The 24,238-nt window shown below is 32.4% G+C and overlaps 1 protein-coding gene across 1 annotated transcript in view; it reads left to right on the plus strand.

The window, feature by feature from the left end:
- The window catches only part of LOC113388597 (dopamine receptor 4-like), a 46,341-nt gene extending 25,361 nt beyond the window's left edge, over positions 1 to 20,980 (plus strand). The window contains exons 7-15 of the mRNA XM_026625966.1: positions 6,915 to 7,445; positions 8,748 to 8,917; positions 8,996 to 9,081; positions 20,040 to 20,109; positions 20,194 to 20,231; positions 20,310 to 20,422; positions 20,497 to 20,637; positions 20,714 to 20,858; positions 20,940 to 20,980. Of these exons, the coding sequence (XP_026481751.1) occupies positions 6,915 to 7,445; positions 8,748 to 8,917; positions 8,996 to 9,081; positions 20,040 to 20,109; positions 20,194 to 20,227 (891 nt within the window). The 3' untranslated portion in view covers positions 20,228 to 20,231; positions 20,310 to 20,422; positions 20,497 to 20,637; positions 20,714 to 20,858; positions 20,940 to 20,980. The remainder of the gene's footprint in view (positions 1 to 6,914; positions 7,446 to 8,747; positions 8,918 to 8,995; positions 9,082 to 20,039; positions 20,110 to 20,193; positions 20,232 to 20,309; positions 20,423 to 20,496; positions 20,638 to 20,713; positions 20,859 to 20,939) is intronic.
- The last annotated feature ends 3,258 nt before the right edge of the window (positions 20,981 to 24,238 follow it).

Below are 24,238 nucleotides of genomic sequence, written 5' to 3' on the forward strand. Positions count from 1 at the left end.
TTCTCAAAGTGATTTCTCCTGTAGTTTTTGGATGATGCAAAATACCTCCCATTCTAAATGTACTTTCATTATCTGTAAAATAGATACATGTCCTTTTTAAATTATTCAAAACGATTCATCCGTATGGTGAATGATATGACAAGAATTAGTGGTCATCATCCCAAAAAATGAATCTATTTTTCTAATTGTTGATGAATTGTTCTATCATTCTAGTGTGTACCTTTTAATTCATCTCCTGCATCATCATTGAAGTCGTATCCTCCTATCAGTATTTCACCATCCGGATAATCCTTTGCTTTTTCGAAACTGGTTTGTACAAAACCAATTCCTGCAAAATATATTATAGAAGTTATTCTCACATTTATTGCGTTGTTATTTTAAGGGGCACAACTAGTGTAACCGTCTAAAAAAAGGTGATTTTTGGCAATTTATATTAAAAAAAATACTTTATCAATCATTTCAAAATTTTAAGAAATATTTACACATGTTTTAAGAATACATAGTAAAATTTTTGAAGAAAAAAATTAAATATTTTTTAAGTTATCGTCGATCTCCAACGGCGCGAAAAAAGGCCCTTCACTGCTGCAGTGATTCCGGCCTTCTACGTGGATGAAATCCAAAAAAAAATCTTGTTAAACTAGATAATATTGTCTGTAAAATGACCTACGATAAAGAAAAATAATCAAAAATTGACAAAATTAAAAGAAAAAGTCGAATTTTACCCAAAATTTTGGTCGTTTCTGGACTGCCAAAATTCGATTTTTGATCCGATCAAAAAATTGATAGTTTATTTTACGGAAAACTATATATAGAACATGTAAAAAAAAATGATGGTGATCGGATCATTTGTTTTTGAGTAATCGCTGCAGCAAATTCGGAAAATGCTGTTTCGAAAAAAATGCGTTTAAAGATAAAATGATCGTTATACTATATACTATATATATATATATATATATATATATATATATATATATATATATTTAAATGGCTCTAACTCAAAAACTATTTAAGATATCGATTTAAAATTTTGGTATGTTATTTTTAAAGGTATAACCTATCGAAATATGGAAAAATTCAAAATTCGATTTTTTGAAACTTTCACACTAGGTGTGCCTCTTAAAATTAGAATTTATAATATAACCTAGAAGTCCTCCATTAACAGTGAATGGTCCGGTACCACTTTGAAAATAGTCCTGGACGTTTTTCTCATTTTGCAAAATATCTTCCTTAATTGAGAAGTTTCCTGAAGAAAACAAGAACACATCAATATAAAATGTAATATTGAATTTTTAACTTCCCGTAGGGTAGTTATAGTAATGGGTCGAAAATCGAAAATGAAAATTTTTGCATTTCTCGACGTCTTGAAGGTTTCTAAAATTTTGGCGTAACTCAGAAAAAATGGATGTGTGTGTGTATGTGTGTGTATTTTGTATGTCCGCATTTTTTCGGGCGCAACCGATTTGAATGGTTTAAGAAACATTCGGTCCCTATTGATCGGGAGGTGTGCTGATTAGTTTTTGGCAAAGACAGGTCCCGCCATTTCGAAGATACAGAGCTAAATGTGAAACAAATGGCAGTTTTTGAGTGAACTGAGCGTCCGATTTGAATGATCTAATGAACTTTCTACTTGTATTGGCAAAACAATTGCTTTTAAGGAAAAAAAAATTTTTACATTTTTTTTTATTTTCCATAAAATATTTTTGTAATTTTGGATTGAAAATCAAAAAAATTACCCAGGCTAAGCACAGTCTAAGCGCCACTCTGGTACAAATGTTTACCCAAGTGCGTTTAGACTGTTTATGCACTAGAGCACTTTTCCAATTTTGTGAAAACGAAAACTATTGAAAAATGTGAAAATGCCGCCAAGCTAAGCGCAGTATAAGTGAAAATGTCGCACAGAATTATTTGCAAATGCGTTTAGACTGTGACTATACGGGAGCACATTTTCAATTTTGTGTAAATTCAATTAGGCAACTATTGAATTCGAAATGAAATGACGATTGTTAACATTCTTCTGGAGATAAATTGATTTATGATTTACATTTGATTTGCTCAGATATAACAAGATAAAGATAGCAAAAATAATGAAAGTTACAGTATTTGTAATAATATATTTGAAAACGTTTATAATTTCTCGAATAATTCATTAGGGTACGGGAAGTTCCGGCAATTTGTCTTAAGACACGATGCCATACACCACTAGTTATTTATTTATTGATAACTTATTAGTATCTTACCGATTCCTTTGAATTTCAAAGAGATGCAAAAGTGATCTTTCAAATGGCGTCCCACGTCCAAATCTTTCAAACATCTTATTCCAAACTCTCTTAAATGTTTTTTAGGACCGACTCCGGATAACATCAATAATTTTGGAGATTCAACAACTCCTGCACTTAGAATCACCTGAAAAACAAATTACACTTACTCACTATTTTATTATACTTACTTACTATTTTCAAACTTTAGTAATAATTTCTAATTTACCTCCTTTCTGGCGAACACCAAATAGTTTTTACCGTTTTTCACGACTTCAACTCCGTTGGCACGTCTCAGTAAAGGATTTATCAGAACTCTGGTCACCAACGAATCGGTTGAAATTCGAAGATTGTTTGAAGACTTTTCCAAAAACGCCTGAAAAGCGCTGTGTCTCTTCCCATGTTCCGTGTTAATTTGTATTTTGGAAAATCCAGTCTGGTGGTCAGAATTGTAGTCGGTCAGTGTTAAATTTAGTTCACCAGCTGCGTCCAAAAAGGCTGTTTGTAAAGGAGTTTCAAAGCTGGACTCGTTGACACTGAGAAGGCCATTTGTGCCGTGGAATTTGGAGTTCATTAAATGGGGGATGTGCATGTTTTCAGTTTTTTTGAAGTAAGGAAGGACTTCGGAGTAGGACCAGCCATTATTACCTAGAGGTGAAAGATATTGTTAAATATTGCTGCTATGTGAACTAGGAAAATACTTAACTCTTCTTTGCATGATTTTTTCTATTTTAATAAAATAAATCAGGGTGATGTAATTAATGCTCTAAATTAAAGAAAAAATATTTTTAAAAAATCCTTATGTAAATAGAAGTATGTATTATGTGAAAAATAATATGATGGAAATTTTCATCATCATGCATTATCACATATCTAGCTCTGAACTATGTAAAATATATTGTTTACTCAATCTTCTTTACTCTTTATAATAATTTAAAAAACAATCATTATTTTCATTTAAGCACAAATTGATACCACATTTACTGCATTGGCCCATTGTAAGCATACTCTTTTTATATTCATCTCTTTCTTGAGCATTTTTTATAAAAATTCCAAAAGTTTATGAATATTTATAATAGCTGTATCAAATAGATAAAAAAATATGCAAATACCACTTTTTAGACCTCTTTGTTATATGATTTCTGCCCAAAAAGCTATCCATGAGATGAGATCAACTTCTCCCATATGTTTATTGTTCGAACTTTGGCGACCAGTATGATCTTGTGCCAGGAATTTTGATTACTAACATGTAGAATAATATACCAAATAACTTATGCAAATCATAATCTGTTTCTTCAAAAAACAACACAAAAATAACATTTACAAAAAAATCTTTGCCGTATATTACAAGTGGAACTACTGCATAGTGATGTAGGTAAATTTCCATCACATAGTTTTGAGAATATTTTTTTTAATTGTTCCCATTGGTTGCCCAAAAAGAGCAAGACGCGTGTTTTGATATAAATTGTTCATAAAACAACAGAAACATGAAAACAAACCCTTTTCTCACTCATTTTCACTTTACTGTAACCTTTTTTTCCAGTCACAACAAACAGCGAAATCACAAGTTCTAGTCCTGGTAATTAACAGTGACGTTTGCTATATTTTTAAAAATTGCATTTTGTTGTACGTAATAGTCGCTTAAAATGTCGCCAGCAATATCAAATTCACAGTATAAGAGTTTTTAGAACTTTTTTTTGTTGACTAAATATTATGATTGAAATTTCCATCGCCATGCAAAGAAGGGTTAAGCTAGATTATTTCCAGTTGGTACATAGACATCTTAGACAGTGCCTTATTTATAAAGTGGCTCACCAAGTTTTGCCCAGTTATCATAATCCTTTGGATTTCCTCGGACGTAATTGATGCCGTTTATAACACTGCTTCCTGAAATTAAATATATAATAACATTTGGCAACTACAGAATCTCCTACATCAATTATCAATAAAATAAGAGAGTTTGATATACCACTAATAATTTCTTAATTATTATTATTATTTTCTTGCATAAGACCATAGAGGGGCAAATATTAATATAAGAGCATCAACTATGAAGACAAATCTTTATCCCTCTGGTTCATTTATACTTTACCTCCTAATGCTTTTCCTCTTGGCATTTCGCAGACATTATTGGTGGAATAACATGCATATTTCTGCTTCTCAGTGCGATACTTCCAGTCGTACTTGGAATTTAACAGCCATTTGTTTAAGATAGGAATTCTGGTCAAATAATCGGGGATACCACCAGCTTCTATCAGTAGAATTTTTGCGTTTTTGTTTTCCGATAATCTTGAAACAAAATGCAGAAGTCAGACTATTTCGGGAGTATCAAATACAGTTTTTTCTCAATTGTATATTGTTATTTGTAATAATTTTAATTATTTCTTTTCTCCTCACCTGTGTGCCAACAAAGATCCTCCAGATCCTGCTCCCACGATGATAAAATCATAAACCAAATCCAATCTATCGACAGTCAGATCAAAGTTAGTTGGCTCTTCGTGTTTATCATGATACTCCTTGATCAGACGTAACGATTCGTTATTGTCCAAATCTTGACTAATACAAGTTGTCAACAAAATTGACATTACCAATATTGCTGGCACTTGGAGGCATCGAATCATGATTACGATGATTACTCACTATTTCCCCAAGTTTGAATAAAATAAAATTAATTGCCCAATGTTTGGATTTAAATACATAATTCTTATCACGATTGTCTATTGTGTTAAAACATTCATGCTAGTTTTTACCATTTAGTAGAACATGATGATAATGAAACTAGTTTTGAGTTTTATTAAAATGGCCATAATGAGTTTTTAATGGCTAGAGGACTAGTTTTGCATTTGAATTAATTATGTTTTGATTATTATATTTGTGGATTTTGATAAAAAAAACATTATGGAGATAAATTCTTAATATATAAGTTTTATAAAAATGTGTTAACTAGGTAGTGGCGGTTTGCCCTTAGGCAAGGTGAATGACTTCTTGATATGTGTAAATAATCGACTTAATCGATTATACTAAAACAAATGAGAATATACAAAACGTGCACGGTGCATGTCTTTAGGACGCGCCCTTAAATTTTTATAATTGCAGGCCGATATCACTATTATCAAACTTTGCTAAGGCATTTGAAAAAATTTTTGTAGAGAACTAATTCCTTCTGTTAAATCTTTAATTTCTACTAATCAACATGGATTCATGCCTGCTCGTTCTACAATTACGAATTTAATCAGTATTAAATAATATATAGCTGAGAATCTTGACACTAATAGACAAGTTGATGTCATTTACACTGACTTCAGTAAAGATCTTGACAAAATTGATCATAATATTTTTCTTACTAAATTATTTAACATTGGTCGTAATTGTTCACTTATTTTTTTTTTAAGAGTTATCTTCATAATCGTAAAAAGTTTGTCTATCTTAATGGATTCTTGAGCAATATTGAAAATATCAGTTCAGGTGTTCCTCAGGGATCCATTCTTGGCCCACTACTATTTATTATTTTTATTAATGACATATTTGAAATTATTAGCTGTCCACTTTTATTATTCGCAAATGATCTCAAACTATATCTCAAAATAAATTCTATTGATGACTGCTTCTTATTACAATCTCAGCTTGACTCTTTTCACTTTTAGTGTGTCTATAACAAATTACATTTAAATATATCAAAGTGCAAGATTCTTAGTTTTTCACATAAGCACGTTCCAATACATTTTGATTATAAAATCTCTAACACCAGCATTGATAGATGTAATAAAATATCAGACGTAGGAGTTTTATTTGATTCTGGTTTGTTTTTCACTGTTCATATAACTGATATTTGCAATAGAGCACATAAATCTTTAGGTTTGATACTGAGAAATTTTAAACAATTCAATTCAATTTAAATAATGCACTTCTTTTCTTTCTAATGTAAGTTCAAAATTAGAATATGGTTCGATCATTTGGTATCCTCATCAAATCAACAACTCTGATGCGATAGAAAAGGTTATCTGAAGGCGAAAATTTCTGAAATATCTTTATTATAAAACATATGAAATTTACCCTGAACGTGGCTTTGACCACAACACTTTACTAAAAGAATTTGGTATTTCTTCTCTTGCCTCACGTCGATTTATCTGTACAATTATGTTCTTATTTAAACTTTGCAATAATTTTATAGACTCGTCCTCTTATTCTTTACCATCTATCCTTTAATGTTCCAAGGTTATCTACGCGTTCACAATTATTTTTCAATTATCCTACTCCTAAATCTAATTCTCTCTTAAATTCGCCTATTTTACTTATGTCCTCTAACTTTAACTTAATTGAAATGAAATAGATATTGACAAAACTTCATCTAATCAAATAATCTCCATCTGCACAAGTTAACCTTTTTATTTTCTTTTCAAATATCTCATTATTTTTTCTTATTCTGTAAATAAATAATATTGTTATCACAGAATGTATTATATGTAATTTTATGTTAATAACTATATATTGTAATTTTGTATATATTTTAATTGTTATTCATTATGCAAAATAATTGTATTTTTGAGTCTTCTCAGTAGTCCCCTGAAATCTGTGGGCTATATATTTAAAAATAAATAAATAAATAATCAAACCGCTTTTTGCAGGCCTATAATATTCCATATTATTATTTTATTCTAGATGTCCATGTCGAGTAGTCTAAACGCTTCCTCAACTCAAGAGAACAACGCAGGAAGTGCCCTCAAACACACCAACAGTTTTGCCATACGTATCAATAAATCCTTAACCGAAACCCCTACAACTACCCAAAACCAACCACAATCATCCATTGTATACCACAATGTACCAACCACTATTAGACGACTTTCATCATCTACTTCTATAACGGTGTCACCAATCAAGGTTCATCATGATACACCTGTGAATGAAAAAGATGATCAGAAAATGGCATCTCTGATGCCTGATGCAGATTCTTTGACACCAGTTAGAAAAAGAGGCACTTCGACTGTGGATAATCAGAATTTGTCTTCTGTAGATTTTAATAATGAGGTTGCTGGTTATCTGACACCAGTTAGACGAAGAGGAACATCAACCAGTGGACAAGGAACTCCTATAAATAAGGATGTGGCTCGTACCAAAACGCAAACTGCATGTGTTTTGTCACCACATGGAAATCATCTAATGCCTTTGGCTTTTAATGGAGCGAAAAAGGTAAGAATAATCATATTCCAATACTTATGTATTCTATAACTAGATGACCCGACAGACGTTGTCCTGTACCCATGTCTACAAATTTTAATGTAATATACTTATATTTACCGTTTATCTAAAAATAATAATAATTGTTTTTTAAATTACTCTCCACGCCAAAATTGCATATACATTTATAATATGAGCGATGTTAAATGCAGAACTTCTTTAAATAAAATGATGAGTCTCAATTCCCACACTATATTGGAAATTGAAGTCTTTTAAACGGTATAATATAACCATAACCATAACATATAACACTGGTACTTCATGTTGGATTAAATTAATTCAATTGTTTATTAAGATATCCAAAATTGCATCTTATACTTCTCCTAATCGATATCGTGAGGGCCGAATTTTATGTATTCATCTTTGCTTTCCATTTGTTGTTATAAAGTGAAATTTTTACGAATTTTGAAAATATTGTGGAAAGATCAGTAAAAGATGCAAAGAAATTATATATTGAAAAAAAAAATTATATTGAAAATTTAATATCCGAATCTTGTATTCGCGCCCCCTAAGGCGTGCGCTCGTATTTTTCGCATGCGTCGCATTAAAAGTAGGACCGGCCCTGATTAATACTTAATTTCATATTTTAAGTGAATTAATTTGCCAAATCCTGTTCATATGTGTATCATTCAATCTGCCATACATACACTGTATTTTATATTATTTTAATTTCTGGCACATCTCAGCTGTCTTTCGGCAATAATAATGTAGACATTTCATTTTTTTTATTCACAATCATAAATTTATTATACATATTCTAATATTGTCTAGGTTCATAAGTGATGTGAAATTTTTGGCAGATGATAGTTTTCATTTGTTTTTAATGCAAACAATGACATGTCCAATTTTTTCTATTTGTTTCTACAATATTGCACATACATCCCAGTACTTTATAATCACATACATCCTAGTAAATTTCCTTAACAAACTTCAGAAAGATTTATCAAAATTCAAATAACCGTTTAGAAGGAGTATACAGTGAGTATTTGTAATTTAAAATGAACTTTATAGAATAGCAATAAAGCTCAAATCGATTCTACGTTTTAGTTAGAAAACGTTTGTATGTGAAAAAGAAAAGGGCTGTTTTCAGGGTTTTCACGGCAATTATTCGGTTTTTTCTCGACGTAAGACTTCAACAAACATTTAAAAAAAAGAATTGGCCAAATTGATCCAGGCGTTGTTGAGTTATGCGCTTACCAACACATTTTGCGATTCATTTTTTATATAAGATTATTTTTTCTTATCTTTGTTTAGTTACCATCATCAATGATTATGAATCAATTAGAGCAACCCATTCGCAGAACTTTGTCCTGGACTTCAATTGGCAGCAACAAAAGTAGCAAAAGTGTCCAGAAAGTTAATAGAAGCTTCAGGGATAAATATTTTGGCGGCAACAGCTTCGGGAAAGAAGCTAAATATAGGAGGTAAAGACATTCTTAAAAGACCTAATTCTAAATAATTATATGCAATGAATCAATTATTAATTGCAATTTATTTTTTAGGCAAGTGAAAGCTGCAAAAACTCTAGGAATCGTTGTCGGCGCCTTCTTGTTTTGCTGGAGTCCATTTTTTGTTTTGCTACCAATTGGTAAGTCGATAGAGATTACTATTTATTATTTTTAACTTCCCGTAGGGTAAGTTATTGTAATGGGCCGAAAATCGGAATTGAAAATTTTTACATTTCTCGACGTTTTAAAGGTTTCTGAACGTTTTGGCATACCTCAGAAAAAATGGATGTGTGTGTGTGTGTGTGTGTGTGTATGTATGTATGGATACAAATTTCCAGTCACGTTTTAGGGCGCACGGATCAACCGATTTGAATGGTTCAAAAAGCATTCGATTCCTATTGATTGGGAAAAGAGCTGATTAGTTTTTGGCAAAGGCAGGTCCAGCCGTTTCGGAGATACGGAGCAAAGAGTGCAGAAAATAGAAATCGAATTTTTGAGCGAACGGAGTATCCGATTTGAATGATCTAAAAAACATTCAATTAGTAATGATTGAGAGAAGTGTTAATTAGTTTTTGGCAAAGGCAGGCCCAGCCATTTTGAAGATACGGAGCTAAATATGTAAAAAATGGCAGTTTTTGAGAGAAATAAGCGTCCGATTTAAATGATTCAAAGAACTTTCTGCTTGTCTTAACAAAATAATTGATTTTGAAAAAAAAAATTTTTGTTCCGATTTTTTTTTTTTTTTTTTTTAGTATTTTGTATATCGAAAATATTTCAGATTTTATTTTTAATTCTGACTATAGTTCTAATATACTTTAGAAATAATTTCAACTCTGCAATTCGGTTTATATAATTCTTATAAATATTAGACAATGTTACAATATTTATAATAATCTATTTGAAAACATTCAGTATTCTTCGAACATTTCGTTACGGTGCGGGAAGTTCCAGCAATTTGCCTTAAGGCACGATGCCATAATTGCCTCAAGACAGAATTCCACTTACAGCTAGTTGGCAGTTATTTTTTATGTGTTGTATTTAAATAAATAAATATATTATGACGAGAAAAGGTTGAAAAAAATCTTCCTTTTGGAAGAAAATCTAGGAGTTTGCCTAAGCACTTGTAATATCTGTGATACTTATATGGGGCTCTATTTAATTGGTAATAATCTAGTGTATTTACGTCGATCAAAGCTCAAAATTTGTCACAAATACTTTTTCCAAATTTGGTGTGAAACTGTTTCAGAATGACTTCAAATATAAAGTAAGATTTGTAAAGTAATCAGATTTTCTGAAAAAAACATAAATTCCCGTTAATGAATATACCATTGATAAATTTGTATTAATTACAAAACATGGCACACATTTTAATAAATTTTACATAAATTTTGAAACAAACTTCCATTATAACAAATCTCCAAATTCTTCCTTCAATTTATATACCAAGGCGTATCATCTTCATGTGTCTTCTTGCCTTTATTTGATCCTAAAGGTCTTTTCGTCTTCTGGTGACGATCCAAAATTTCACTCAAGGTTGATTCATCACTTTCTGTTTCTGATTCTGATGTCTCATCTAATAAAAAATTAAAATACATTATCCACATGCTTCAATCTAATTTTTATTCTAATTAAGAAAGAAAAGTAGTAGAAGACTTAGTCTCCTTAAGGGGGTATTATAGTGTAGAAATTCAAAAAATCGATTTTTTTTTTAATTTCATATTTTCAAAGTTTAGCTATCTAAGAATATGGGTATGAGAAGGTTTTTGAAAATTTAAATTATTTTCGGTGATATAGGCATTTTACTGACTCGGTCTCCATACTGGTTTGGCAAGGTCTAATCGGATAAAAGGCATTAGGAAGTCATTAGAACAATTTAAGACAATTTATCGTCAGATGAATTATTGATTCGATGTATAGGTTCAGAAACTCAGAACAATAATAAATTTCTAAGCTCATTGATTTGGATTTTCGCTCCAAAACATATTCATTCCCGATCTCGGGTATTTGAAAAGCAACTTTTATTGCTGTTTGCATATTCAATGAAGGTTTCTTTCTGATTTTGAAAATGTTGACTCTTATGGTAATGTAAATTAAGTCACAAACTCATTCATTTGTTGTAAGACGATACAATGCCCGTATTGAACTATCTGAAATACGTACATCCAACGCTTCAAAGGAGGCTAGAAATGCTCCATTGGAAGAGAAAAATGCAAAAAATAGTTTTTTTTAAGAAGAAGGTTCGATGCATGAAGCAGGAATGGCAGATTAAATAAAAGAAGTATAACATATCATTTTATGACTTTGAGAGCCAATAACTTCACGCAAAACTTTAAATGCGTTTTTCACAGAACAGACTTTTTCAGTACCTGTAGACACGGTTTCTCGAGTTCTACTTGACCGATTCACTTGAAATGTTCAGAGAGTTTTGTTTATAGATCTATCTATAGCCCGAACTAGGATTATCCCTAAATTCCAATTTATACTATTTTTAAAAAATTTGGGAAACTCATAAAAACAGTAAAAAAACACTTTTTTTCAAACAATCGCCAATTTGTGAAAAAAAAATTGTTTTACTCATTGCTAGTTCGGGCGATTGCGACATCATTGTAGATTAATAATCTTTTTATTTCTTTTATTTCGGATGGCTAATGGGCTGAAATCATGTCAAGACTGAGGTGCCAATTTTTTGAGACTCCCCACTGCCAGTTTCTTCAATTTTCAACTTTTTTTTGAATTTTTGAATTGTATTTTAATAGCATTAATAAACAAGTGGTAAAAAAATGGATAGTAAAAACATTAATTGCTTTCTTTTACGACACTTTAAAAATGACCTAAAATTCATCGCTCTACACTAGAATACCCCCTCAAATCACGAATACCTGATTCTACTGTTATTGGTCTTGCACTCATGGATGTCGATATGTCGTTCTTCTTGGGATTTTCTGTTTGCGTTTTGATGGACCTTGCTGTAGAAACTAAAAAAAAAACACAAAATTGTATCCATGAAATTAAGCAAAACTAGTTGGTATTAAATTTTCATTTGGTATTTAGCCTTGAGGCAAGTTACATGAACTTCCCGATGTGTGTAAATAATCGACTTAATCAATAAAATATGAATTAATTTATGAGTAATTAAAATTATCCCGAGTGGATTTATTACACATAATTGAAAACGAACGAACACGTTAACTCGGAGTATTTTCTAAAAGCAAATTTCCAAAAATCAACAATTTTTATATTTGAACCAGTTTCCGTAGGACTTTGATGGTTTAGTACCAAGTAAATCGTCTAATTTTAATTTTAACAAACGTCAAAAAAACTACTCATTTTCTCAAACTTTGATGAATTTTTTAAATTAAACTACTTGTCGTAAGGCCGTAATATTTCAGTAAGTTCTATAAGACCCTGATATATATCGCTAAAAAAAAAGTTCCATAAAAATCCGCTTAAATTTTTTTTTAACAATGAAATACAAGAAAACGGCTCGGTAGATTTTCACCTAAAACTAATCAGTATCATTCCCAACTAATATCTTTCGAACGGTTTTTGATTTTTTTAAATCGATTCGGTAGTTTGAGCTTAAAGTTTGAGGACATGAGGACGAAAAATTTAACACTCTTTTCCAAATTTCAAAGAAACGGCTCGGCAGATCGTCTCACAAAACTGACAAATTATAGTTTTCATTGAGATACATCAAATGCCTTTTAAATTTATGAAATCGGTTCAGGCGTTTTCGATCAAAAGTTTAATTTTGTCATGCTAAAAAAACGATACTAATTTTTGCAAACTTTGACGAATTTTCAAAATTAAACGACTTGTAGGGTCGTGATATTTTAGTATGATCTACAAAACTATGGTATCTACCGTCAAAAAAAAAACATAAAAATCGACGATTTTTTTTTTTTAAAAAACTTATTACAAGAAAACGGCCCGGCCGATCTTTACCAAAAAGTAATCAGCACGATTCCCATCTATCGAACGGTTTTTGAATTTTCAAAACCGATTCAGAATTGCGCGCTAAAACCTGGACGAAATTTTTTTCACCTTTCTGCTATTTACAAAGAAACGGCCCAGTCGATCGTCGCACAAGACGCTAGTCCTCATCGAGATACATCAAACGGCTTTTAAATTTTTGAAATCGATCCAGCCGTTTGTGAGAAAATGTCGATTTACGGCAAAAAATCTGTTCACACACACGCACACACACACACATACTTTTTCCAAATTTAGTCTCATTCGATTCAGAATGGCTTGAAACGTCGAGAAAACATAAAATTAGCGAGTCGGATTTTTTGATGAAAACATAAACTTCTCCTCCTTCGGGAAGTTAATTAATTATCTCCCCACTTACCATTTTTATTCTGTTTACCAACAGGCATTGTGATCTTCATTCTCTTGCTTTTATAATTCATTGAACTCTCACTTTTACCCCTTAGTCTTTTCCTATTATTTTTGGATCCTGCAAGCTCTGCCATCTTCTTCAGTCTTACAACTTCACCCAGAAGGGCGTCGAATTCTTGACGAGTTGGTCTCGGAGTCCTTGAATTTCTTTACGAATGGTTAAATTAGCAAAATTGATTTATGGAAAATTTAAATTGGTTTGATGAATTCACCTGGTCCTCCTCCAAGTCTCAACTGCCTTATTGCACCTGACGCAGACATCTGCTCCACATTCCTTGCACTCGTATACAGTCATAGTAGATTGGTCCGTTGAACAGTTTCTGGAATTGGAAAATTATAGATTTAATCAATTCTGTATGAAACTTTATCAAACAATTTTGATAACTTTTCCTCTAGATTCGTCCACTTACCGTGATGGTGACCTCTTTTTTTGCAACTTTTTATCATCGTCATCGTCCAAAAAACCACAAGCTTCGGAAATTTTTTTGCGAATTAAATCATAATCCCTTTGTCTCTTTGATCGATTTCGTTCATGCTTGTATTCACGGTCTATAAGTTGTTGCTCGTTCATTTTTTGTCTGTTTTTCTAAAAGAAACATATTGAACTAGTTGGTATTGGTGTTTTGCCTTGATGCAAGTTACATGAACTTCCCGATATGTGTAAATAATCGACTTAATCAATAAAAAATAAATTAATTTATAAGTGATTAAAAGTATTCCGAGTGATTTATTACACATCATTGAACACGAACGAACACGTTAGCTAGGAGTTTTTTCTAAAAGCAAATTTTCAAAAATCAATAATTTTTATAATTGAACCAGTTGTCGTAGGACTTAATGGTTTAGTATGTTTACTAAGACCAAGTACTCTATCACTATAACAAACGTCAAAAAATCTACTCATTTTCTCAAACTTTGATGAATTTTTAAAATTAAACTACCATAAAAATCGCCTTAATTTTTTTTTCAACAGTTAATTACAAGAAAACGGCTCGGTAGATTTTCACCTAAAACTAATCAGTATCATTCCCAACTAATATCTTGCGAACAGTTTTTTATTTTTTAAAATCGATTCGGTAGTATGAGCTTAAATGTGGACAAAAAGTTTAACACTTTTTTCCAAATTACAAAGAAACGGCTCGGCCGATCGTCAGACAAAACTGAGAAACGAGAATCCTCATCGAGATACATTAAATAGCTTTTAAATTTCTGAAATCGGTTCAGGCGTTTTTGAGAAAACGTCGATCAAAGGTCTAATTTTGACAAATGCCAAAAAAACGATACTAATTTTTGCAAACTTTGACAAATTTTTAAAGTTAAACGAGTTGTCGTAGGGCCGTAATATTTTAGTATGATCTATAAGACTATGGTATCTACCGTCAAGAAAATAATCATAAAAATCGTCGAAAAAATTTTTTTTAACACTTTATTACAAGAAAACGACCCGGTCGATCTTTACGAAAAACTAATCAGCACGATTCCCAACCAATATCTTTCGAACGGTTTTTGAATTTTCAAAATCGATTCAGAATTGCGGGCTAAAACGTGGATGAATTTTTTTTTACTTTTTTGCGATTAACAAAGATACGGCTTGACTGATCGTGGCGCAAAACTGTCAAACGATAGCCCTCATCGAGATACATCGAATGGCTTTTAAATTTTTGAAATTGGTCTAGCCGTTTTCGAGTAAACGTCGAATCACGGCAAAAAATCTGTTCACATATATGTGTGAACAGATTTTTTGCCGTGAATCGACGTGTGTATTACACACATACTTTTTCCAAATTTGGTCCAATTCGATTCAGAATGGCTTGAAACGTCGAGAAAACATAAAATTAGCAAATCGGATTTTTTTATGAAAACATAGACTTTTCCTTTGGGAAGTTAAAAATGTAATTTTTAGACGTTGACATCAAATTTATTTACCTTTGCAGCAGCTACGATGTCCCTTTTCAATTTATTCCTCTTGGCTCTCAAAAATTTTCTTCTCTGCTGATCATTCCACGAAAGAGCTTTAATTTCATCATTGGCAGCTGCTCTATCTTCATGTGGTGAAGGGCTTCTACTTTTTGTTCTATCATTTTTTGGTGGTATGTATGTATGGTTTGAAGAAACCTGAGAAGACTTCTTCGATAATTTTGGATCGTCGTCTTCTTGACTTTTATCTTTTTTTGGTTTTTCTGGTGCTGGTTTGTCAGCAGTTTTGGTTTTGTCATCCTTGGTTTGACTGGATTCGTCCTTTTTAGGTTTGGAATAAAGTGCTTTTAATTTGGATGTTATAGAACCTATCAGATTGGCTTCATCTTTGGCGAAACCGTGATTGTAATTACTAAGTAATTCTTTATTTAAAATGAGATTTGTCGGTTTATGTGTGCGCAAACTATAAATTTTCTCTGTTCTTGTACTGCTTGATTGATTTGTTGGCATTCCATAATTAAAACTATTACAACTATGTACAACCTTCATTAAACCATTGTTCAAATCTACAGAACATCCAGTGCGACTAGTTTGTGTCCTCAATTTCTTAGCAATTACGTCATATTGTTTGTCATCATTAGAGTCACTTGTAGTTCCCAAACCAACATCAGCCATGATATCATGTTCCAATAATCTGACACCATTTAAAAAATGCAACGTCTCTTCATTGGTTGGAGTGAAATCTCCAATGTTGTCTTCTAAACATATGCTTTTGTCCATCCACTCTTGCACTTGTGCAAGATCAGCTTTGACAGTGGTATTGTTAATATATGGTCTCGCCTTGTTTGAATCATTATATTGCTTTTCTTTTCTTGATCTGTACTTTTCTTTGTCGTATTTACTCTTTGATAAATATATTTTCTCGTGTGGTCTTCTGGAAGAGGAATGATTTCTTCGGCTAGGTTCACGTTTGCTTTTTCGTTGTTCCAAGACACCAGAAAATTCATGTAAACCATTCAAATAGTCATTGCAAAATTTGCCTGATAAAGTTTCTTCGCTATCTTTCTGTCGCCGTTCATAAATTTTATTATCGTCTTCACTAAATCCGCCAATAATCTTCTTACCAGTCTCGTACACTATGCTAATCAAATTTTTCAAACCATTTGTCTTTGTAGAAGCAATATCGTAACCATATAGTTCGTTGGAATCGCGCTTTAGCCTCTCCCGATCTGTAAAGTCCATCTCACCGAATCGTCTTTTGATGTCTATGACATTGGAACTGGGTCTGGATTGTATGTTATCCTTAGAACTGGTCCTAGATACTTTACCCAAGTTGTTAGAACTGGATGCTTCATTCAAGTTGTGTTCTTTGCATTGGAAACTGTCTGAGTTTTTGCTAAATTGCTTGGTACGGTAAAGACTTTTAAGTTCATTATCTTCTGATGAGTGGTTCATTTTAGAACTGGCTCTGTTGTGATATTCAAGTTTTGGTTCATGTTGACTGTGTTTTGAAAACATACTATTAGTTTTTAGCTTAGTATTGCTATGTGGAGGCTTCTCTTTGTCTTCCTCATTGTTTACCAGTTGTTTTCCTTCCTCATGATGTATAGAACAATCACTAAATGTACCACTGATGACTTCTTTAATTTCTTCAAGTGATTCCTCATCAGTTTTGGTGTTAGATTCAAAAATTGATTTCATTCTTATTACGTTGCTTTCTGAACTTGCAGGTTTAAAAAATTTTAGTTTACTTCCAGATTTTTTTGTGTCTTTATCGTCGTCGTCGTCTGCATCCATGCCACCACGTTTACGCTTCAAATGAAAATTGCATCCTTTTTTTCTACATCCGCCTAAAATATCGAAACAATCAGGGCGTCCACAATCGTTGTATTTCAGTCTCTTCAGCATCTTATACTCCTGCCAAAATCTTGCCCTTCTTCGAAGTCTACGAGAAATTGTAGTTTCTTCCAATTGCGGATAAGTGACGCCTAAACTGATTTCGTATTCATCCATAAAATTCTTAAATTCATTCGGGTTGGACCAGCTGTAGATTTCTGCACTTGGATTTGTTACTACATTTTTATCGAGACTTGCTTCATTTGTGGCTGAAGATGTTTGTGTCATGCTCGTTTGTGATTTTAATCTTTTATAATTTTGGATTGTATCTTCATCACACAAATTCAATTGGATCCTTTCTTTCATATACAAATTGGGGTTGACTTTTTCGCGGATTTGTCTGTTGCGTTCTTTCCTGTCTTCCGTAAATATATCTTTAGAAACAGTCGAAGACTTCTTGTTTATTAACTTGGTGTCACTTTCAATGGTATTGCCACTTGCAATGGTGTTGTCACTTATCATGGTATTGCCACTTGTAATGGTATTGCCACTTGCAATGGTGTTGCCACTTGTAATGGTGTTGCCACTTGTAATGGTATTGCCACTTGTAATGGTATTGTCACTTTTGATTGGATGAAGGCAGACAATAGAGTCGTTTGTATTTTTGTCCTTGACTTCCATTATAGAAGACCTAAGACCATAATTACCACAAGAGTTGGTAATTACTTCGCTCTTGCTAGTATTACTATGTTGACTTTTGCTTTTACTATCACGGTCTTTGGATTTGGTCTCAGTTACAGCTTTATCATCATTTCCCCCAACTTGTAGACTTTTGGATGAATGATCAGATGGTTTTGGAGTGGTACACATTTTACTTGATATTATTTTGGTATCACTTTTTACACCTGCATCATCTTCAACCTCCTGTATCGTTAATTTATCGCTATCGTCCGATCGTCGATCTTGTTCAGGTGATGTACCAGGACTTTCTTCTTCTTCAATAAACGTTTTGATGAAACTAATAGAAGGATTCCAATTTTCTACTCGGTTCCACCAATGTATGTTATTTGTATGCCGATTCTTGATTATTTCTGTTGACTTTCTGGGACGGGACAAATTGCATCTTCTTTGGGCCAAATATTTAGCACGTAAAATTCTACGCAAATTTTTAGTTTTCGCCTTAAGTTTTTGGGTTTCGTCTTCATCGTGGCTTGAAGATTCCTCTTCTGAACTTGTGTCATCTTCGGAAGATTCACTGGTGGTGCTTTCGGTGGACAGTTGTGTTGCTGTAAAATGGATTGAGTTGACAAAATTCTCTATCAATTGGAATGATTGGTAAATGTTGAGTGCAAAATAATGACTAAAAACAAAAAACATAATACTAACTTTGTCGCGGCATTGGACATTTTTCAGGACCTCTTGTATTTTTCTTCAATTTGCTACAGCAGCATTTTGATGTACATAATGGAGGTTTGCTGGCTTTTCGTCTATCAAAACCATCAATATAATTTTTAGCTGCATTTTTAGTTTTGCTCGCGAAGTCAAGTCTTTGTCTCGTGGACGTTGGTGGTTCTATATCAGATTGAACTATTTTACTATTATTTTTCTATAATATTATTCCAGCAAGATCTTACCTTTGTTTGTGGCTCCATATTTGGCAATATTTCCAACTTTTCTTTTTTTGTGCATACAGTACTTGCATGTCGATTTTACTGGTACAAGTTTTTCGTCATCAGAATTTGAAACTTCATCGCTGTCTTCAGAAACTTCTTTTCGAACACTAATTGAGATGATTTAAAAAAAATAAAAATAATAATAAGGAACTACAAATCTGTGCTAGATGGACAATGCTATTTATTAGATTCTGAGAACTATTTTGGGATCAACCAAAAGACAAATCTCCAGGCGAGACAGATTGAGTAAAATATTGGGGAAACAGTTACAAAAAATATATCTGGTTGAATTTAGGAACACGTGTGAAAGTTCTAAGACCTAAAAATTTACTGAATCTATTAGGAAAACCTGTAAAAATTTAATAATAAGGAACTACAAATTGGTGCTAGATGGACATTGCTATTTATTAGATTCTGAGAACTATTTTGGGATCAACCAAAGAACAAATCTCCAGGTGAAACAGATTGGGTAAAATATTGGGGAAACAGTTACAAAAAATATATCTGGTTGAATTTAGGAACACGTGTGAAAGTTCTAAGACCTAAAATTTTGCTGATTCTATTTAGGAAGACCTATGATGGTCATGTAGATGTTTCAAAACTAAATTTATTGCTGAATTAACCCAGTAAACACGCGATGTGATCTTCTATAATATCGACATCGTTATTATAATGCGGTTATCGAATCAACGCCACAAGAGGATTTTAAACTTGCGTGCGCTTGTGTGTGTTACAATACACGCAAAGCTCGCATTGAGTTGTCTCACGAGACATAAACACGCGCTGTCGGGGGTAATGACATCGTTGAATTTCATGTGAGATACATGTCGTGCGCTGGTGTGTGTTAGCACACATGCAAAGCATAATCAATGACGTCACACAGCGTGAAGCAAACGCGTCGTGCGCTGCGTTGTGTGCGTTGTGTGCTGGTGTGTGTGACCATACAAAGAAAGCTTTACATCAGCGCGCCGTGGCCACTGGTGGAACCGACTGTTTCTTTGACGAAAGCTAACCTAAACCTAACCGCGTACAAAATGGCGCAAAATGTCACGAATTTATCATGCATCAAGTTATATTTTCTTTAGTATAATAATTACATTCGTTTAGTTAAGCAACTTGTTTATGATAATTGTAGAAAAGTGTAGAAAAATGACACCGTAAGTATATCATATATTATTTATATAGATATGTAATTACTTCACGATTTTGAATTCCATTTAGTGCATTATATCCTGGGATGAAGAAACGTTATTTTATGTCGATTTCTTTAGATGACAAAGGAGGTAACCAAATAGCATATCTTACAAAATCTGAGGACAATAATAAGGATCGTTTAGCAAGGTTAAAATAATTATTTTACTAAATTAAGACATTAACATATCCATGTGTTCGACATAACCTCACTTCTTAAATCTCTTAAATTAGTCGGTTGAGAAGCGGATCGAGAATGATTGTTTGAATATGTAAGTCACTACAAATATAATAGCTATACAAATATATATAAACAGCAAACACGTATGCCATGTTCATATTTATTTCAGAAGTCGTACAAAATTGGAATGAAACGATGAACAATATACAGATCTTTAGACAGGCTCAAATAATGTATGTTTAGGAGCAAATTGAAGATAATGGAGATTTATCTTCTTAATATGTAAGTTGATTCATATATAGTTGCTGTATATATATTATTTGGTAACAAATACATTATATTTATAATTGTTTTAGAAAACCTCTAAAATTGGGAACAGTATGCCATATATGCATGAACTTGATTGATGTATTGAAGATAGAATGAATTCAATCAGGTTAAAAAAAATGTATGTGCAAAAGCGACTCGAAGACGATTTAGATTTGTCTCCTGAATATGTAAGTTGCTACACATATGGAGTGGTATATATATTATTAGATTCAATAAAACACATTATGTTTCAAATTGTTTTAGAAAACTTCCAAGAAGTACATCATATATGAATATCCTGTATCCTCGCATTTGATGTATTGAACTGGCGATAGAATGAAATCAGTCAGTGTTAAAAATGTATATGTAAAAGCGACTTTAAGATGATGGAGATTTGTACACTGAACATGTAGGTAGCTACACATATGGTAGCTGTATATATATATTATATTATATACAGTAAATCACATTATGTTTGAATTTGTTTTAGAAAACTTCCAAAATTTGGGGCAGTATGTCATATGTGCATAATCTGTATCCTGGCATTTGATGCAATGAACTGGCGATAGAATGAAATAATGAAAAATAGGCAGGCTGTTTGATGTATAAGGAAGTGGCGATAGAATACTTATACAACACTTCACACTTCACGCCCCAAAAATAGAATTACGTTCATTAGATATACAACAATTTTCATTAAATATACTGTTATTAATATGTTAAGATTGAATAATTTGTAATAGTTTTCTAGTATAGTTCATGTTAAAATTTTATAATTTCTAAACTACAATTCTAATTTGTAATATTTAAATATTGTAAAATTTCTTATTATTCACGTAAATAAATGCTTATTCGTACAGAAAAGAATATTAATTGCATTACGTCATCACTTTCAGGTGCTATTACGTCATAACTGAGTCGCCATTTTGTATGACGTCATGACCGAATCGTTTTCATTCGCCAATGACGTCATGACTGGGGTTAACGCCTTACGTCAGACGGTCTTATCATAATAAACAAACATATGTGGGTCAACGTCGATTTTCATGTATCACGAACGCCGCGTGCGCCAGAGACCGAACCTCGATAGTTGTTCGATAGTTACATAAATTTGCGGCCGTATCCATGAAATATCGACGAAAATGAATATGGGGACCGCATGTCACACGACCTAAATAAAATATTGCCACGATGTTGTGACCATATCGCATGTTTACTGGGAAGTTTGGAAAAGTTATAGAGCTCTGTAGATTTTTCCTTGTACTAAAAATATTACTGATTCAACTTAGGATAACCTGTGGTGAGATGTGACTAAAAATATTATTGATTGACTTTAGGAAAACCTGTGTCAAGACCTGTAGGGTAGTTTTTTTAACCTTTTACACTTCCTATGTTGACTCCTAGCCCCATCCAACTTATGTCTATAAACCTTGGATTTTCCTCTCATCCTGGTCTTCATATCAGCAAACTTTTCTTTGCCATCAGTATCCCTTTTTTTCTTTTTTTGCACATCGAAGTCTCTGGCTTTAACATCACAATCTGATGATGATGACGACGAATAATCTGAGTCAGTTGTGATGTCATCGTTGTCAAAATTTTTTTGGCACTTTTTTAGTTTTTTTGGACAGATTGATTTTATGGCGACATGTGCGACAGTTTGGTAAAGGGTTTTGTTTTAAAAATAAGGAGCAAGTTGAACGTTTGGGGCACTTTTTTCGTACTGGTTGGTTGACTCGACTGTAAAAAAATTAACTTTATTTTCAAATTATGATTGAAGATTTAAGTTAGATTAGATGAAAGGCTTGGCAGTAGGTTTTCACTAATTCTAATTTAAAAATTTACCCAAACCTTTTGCGTTTAACACTTTTTCTCCTGTTAGTAACCTTCATCTTGCTCTTCTTCAATTGTTTAGTCTTCATAATTAGAAAACAAATTTAACATTGTAAATATTAAAATTTAACCCAAAAATAACCTAAATCGAACAAGAACATTTTGGCTTTCGATTTAAAATAAAAAATTTTGACACGAATGAAAAATTTTGGATACGATATTTTATTTCCAATACGGTTTACTTGGATTTGGCAGAATTTACTGGATTCCTTGGATTGGATAGTCTGATGGTAAAGATTGTTTTACAATATTTTTGGTGTTTGTAAAAATCCAAGGATTGAAAAATTTGATAAAATTTAATTTGGATTAGACTTGGAATTCTAGTTGGTCAAATTTCTCCATTTCTAGATTCGTTCTTCAATAGTCATATAATCCTTTGGTTCATCAGTTATTACAAAGGTCTAGGTTAATTATTATTAAAATTTGCATGTCTAAATTTCCTGATCAAGTGGTTGCAACTGATGTCTATTCTCACCAAATCATATTTTTAATTTTTGTTTATTCCTGTTATTTAATGGAATTTTTTTATTCTCCTCCTGTTGCAGAGGCAGTATGTCCTGATTGCGAACTAAATACAATTTTTAACATCGCCCTTTGGCTCGGATACATCAACAGTTGCATAAATCCACTGATCTACGCCTGCAATTCCAGGGAATTGAGAAAATTGTTCAAAAGGGCCCTTTGCAGACAGGGCAGCAGTAGGAATAATGATCCAGTTTTGATAGAAATAGAAAGGATTTTTTTGATAATAGAATGCTTGGTTAGTAAAAGATTGTCCTAAGTTAGATTCGATTTGTCGATTGACTATTTTGTGATATTTTTATAGACTGATGGATTAGATTAAAGGATTTATAAATTAGAAATTAGAAATTAATAAATAGTTATTTTTACATTAATTATTTGTGTTTTTATAATAAATGCAAAATTAAAAAATTTGTTCATCATAAATGGATCAGTAGAAAGTGTCTTTGTGTGGACACCAAATATAAAAACATCTCCTCCGGAAAGTATATAGTAAGTAATATAATTAAATATAAATATTTATTCAACAATACCTTCAATTACAACAAAATAAATATAAATATTCTTATCAACAATAAATAATAAATAACATAAATCCTTTATCCTATTCATCTCCTCTATCTTTCCTCTTGCATCCACAATCTTCATCCTGGACAATCTTCAGTTGTTGCAAATCCTTCATCAAGGAATTATTGGGATCATCCAGATTTATTGCAATTGGTGACCCTCTCATTTTGGTTAAAATTTTATCCAATTTCTTCAAAAACACATCTATTTCGTGAGGATAGCACCCAAGGGGCTGCTGCTGCAGTCAAATAAGGAACCGCTTTCTTGGTCCCTGTAATGGTATCCAGTATGTTTTTGCAGGGGGATGATGTGTGGGCACCCCAATCTGGAAAAAAAATCTTTGGCCATATAAACACATATAGGGTTTAGCTATATACACATATAAGTTTGTATTTACTTTTAAATTCGTATCCACATATAAACTTCACAGATGTGTCTGAGTTCTCAATGACTCTTGCTCCAGATATTCCTCTCATGAACAACATCGAGCCCACCATTGTGCACCGACTTGGTTGTAGAGACGACAGGGTTATTGCTGAAACAAAATTATATATAGAAAACAATAGAGAGTTATCCATCATTTATCAATTACCTGATGAAATAGTATTATTGACATTCTCCACAACCCTTTCTCCATGTTTGTCTGCCAAGTTACTCAGCTCGTGCCTCATGTACACGAATAACTCCTTTCGCTGTTTCACTAATTGCAAATAATTATAGGAGCCCAAAGACAACAATGTTATGAACACGTCCAGAGTTGGAGATATTGAAGCCCTACCTGATAATAGACATACAGATCAGACAGAGTCA

This window comes from Ctenocephalides felis, unplaced genomic scaffold, assembly GCF_003426905.1.
Source record: "Ctenocephalides felis isolate EL2017-DRISC unplaced genomic scaffold, ASM342690v1 CF-g0.4_SCAFFOLD_03572, whole genome shotgun sequence".
Lineage (NCBI taxonomy): Eukaryota > Metazoa > Arthropoda > Insecta > Siphonaptera > Pulicidae > Ctenocephalides > Ctenocephalides felis.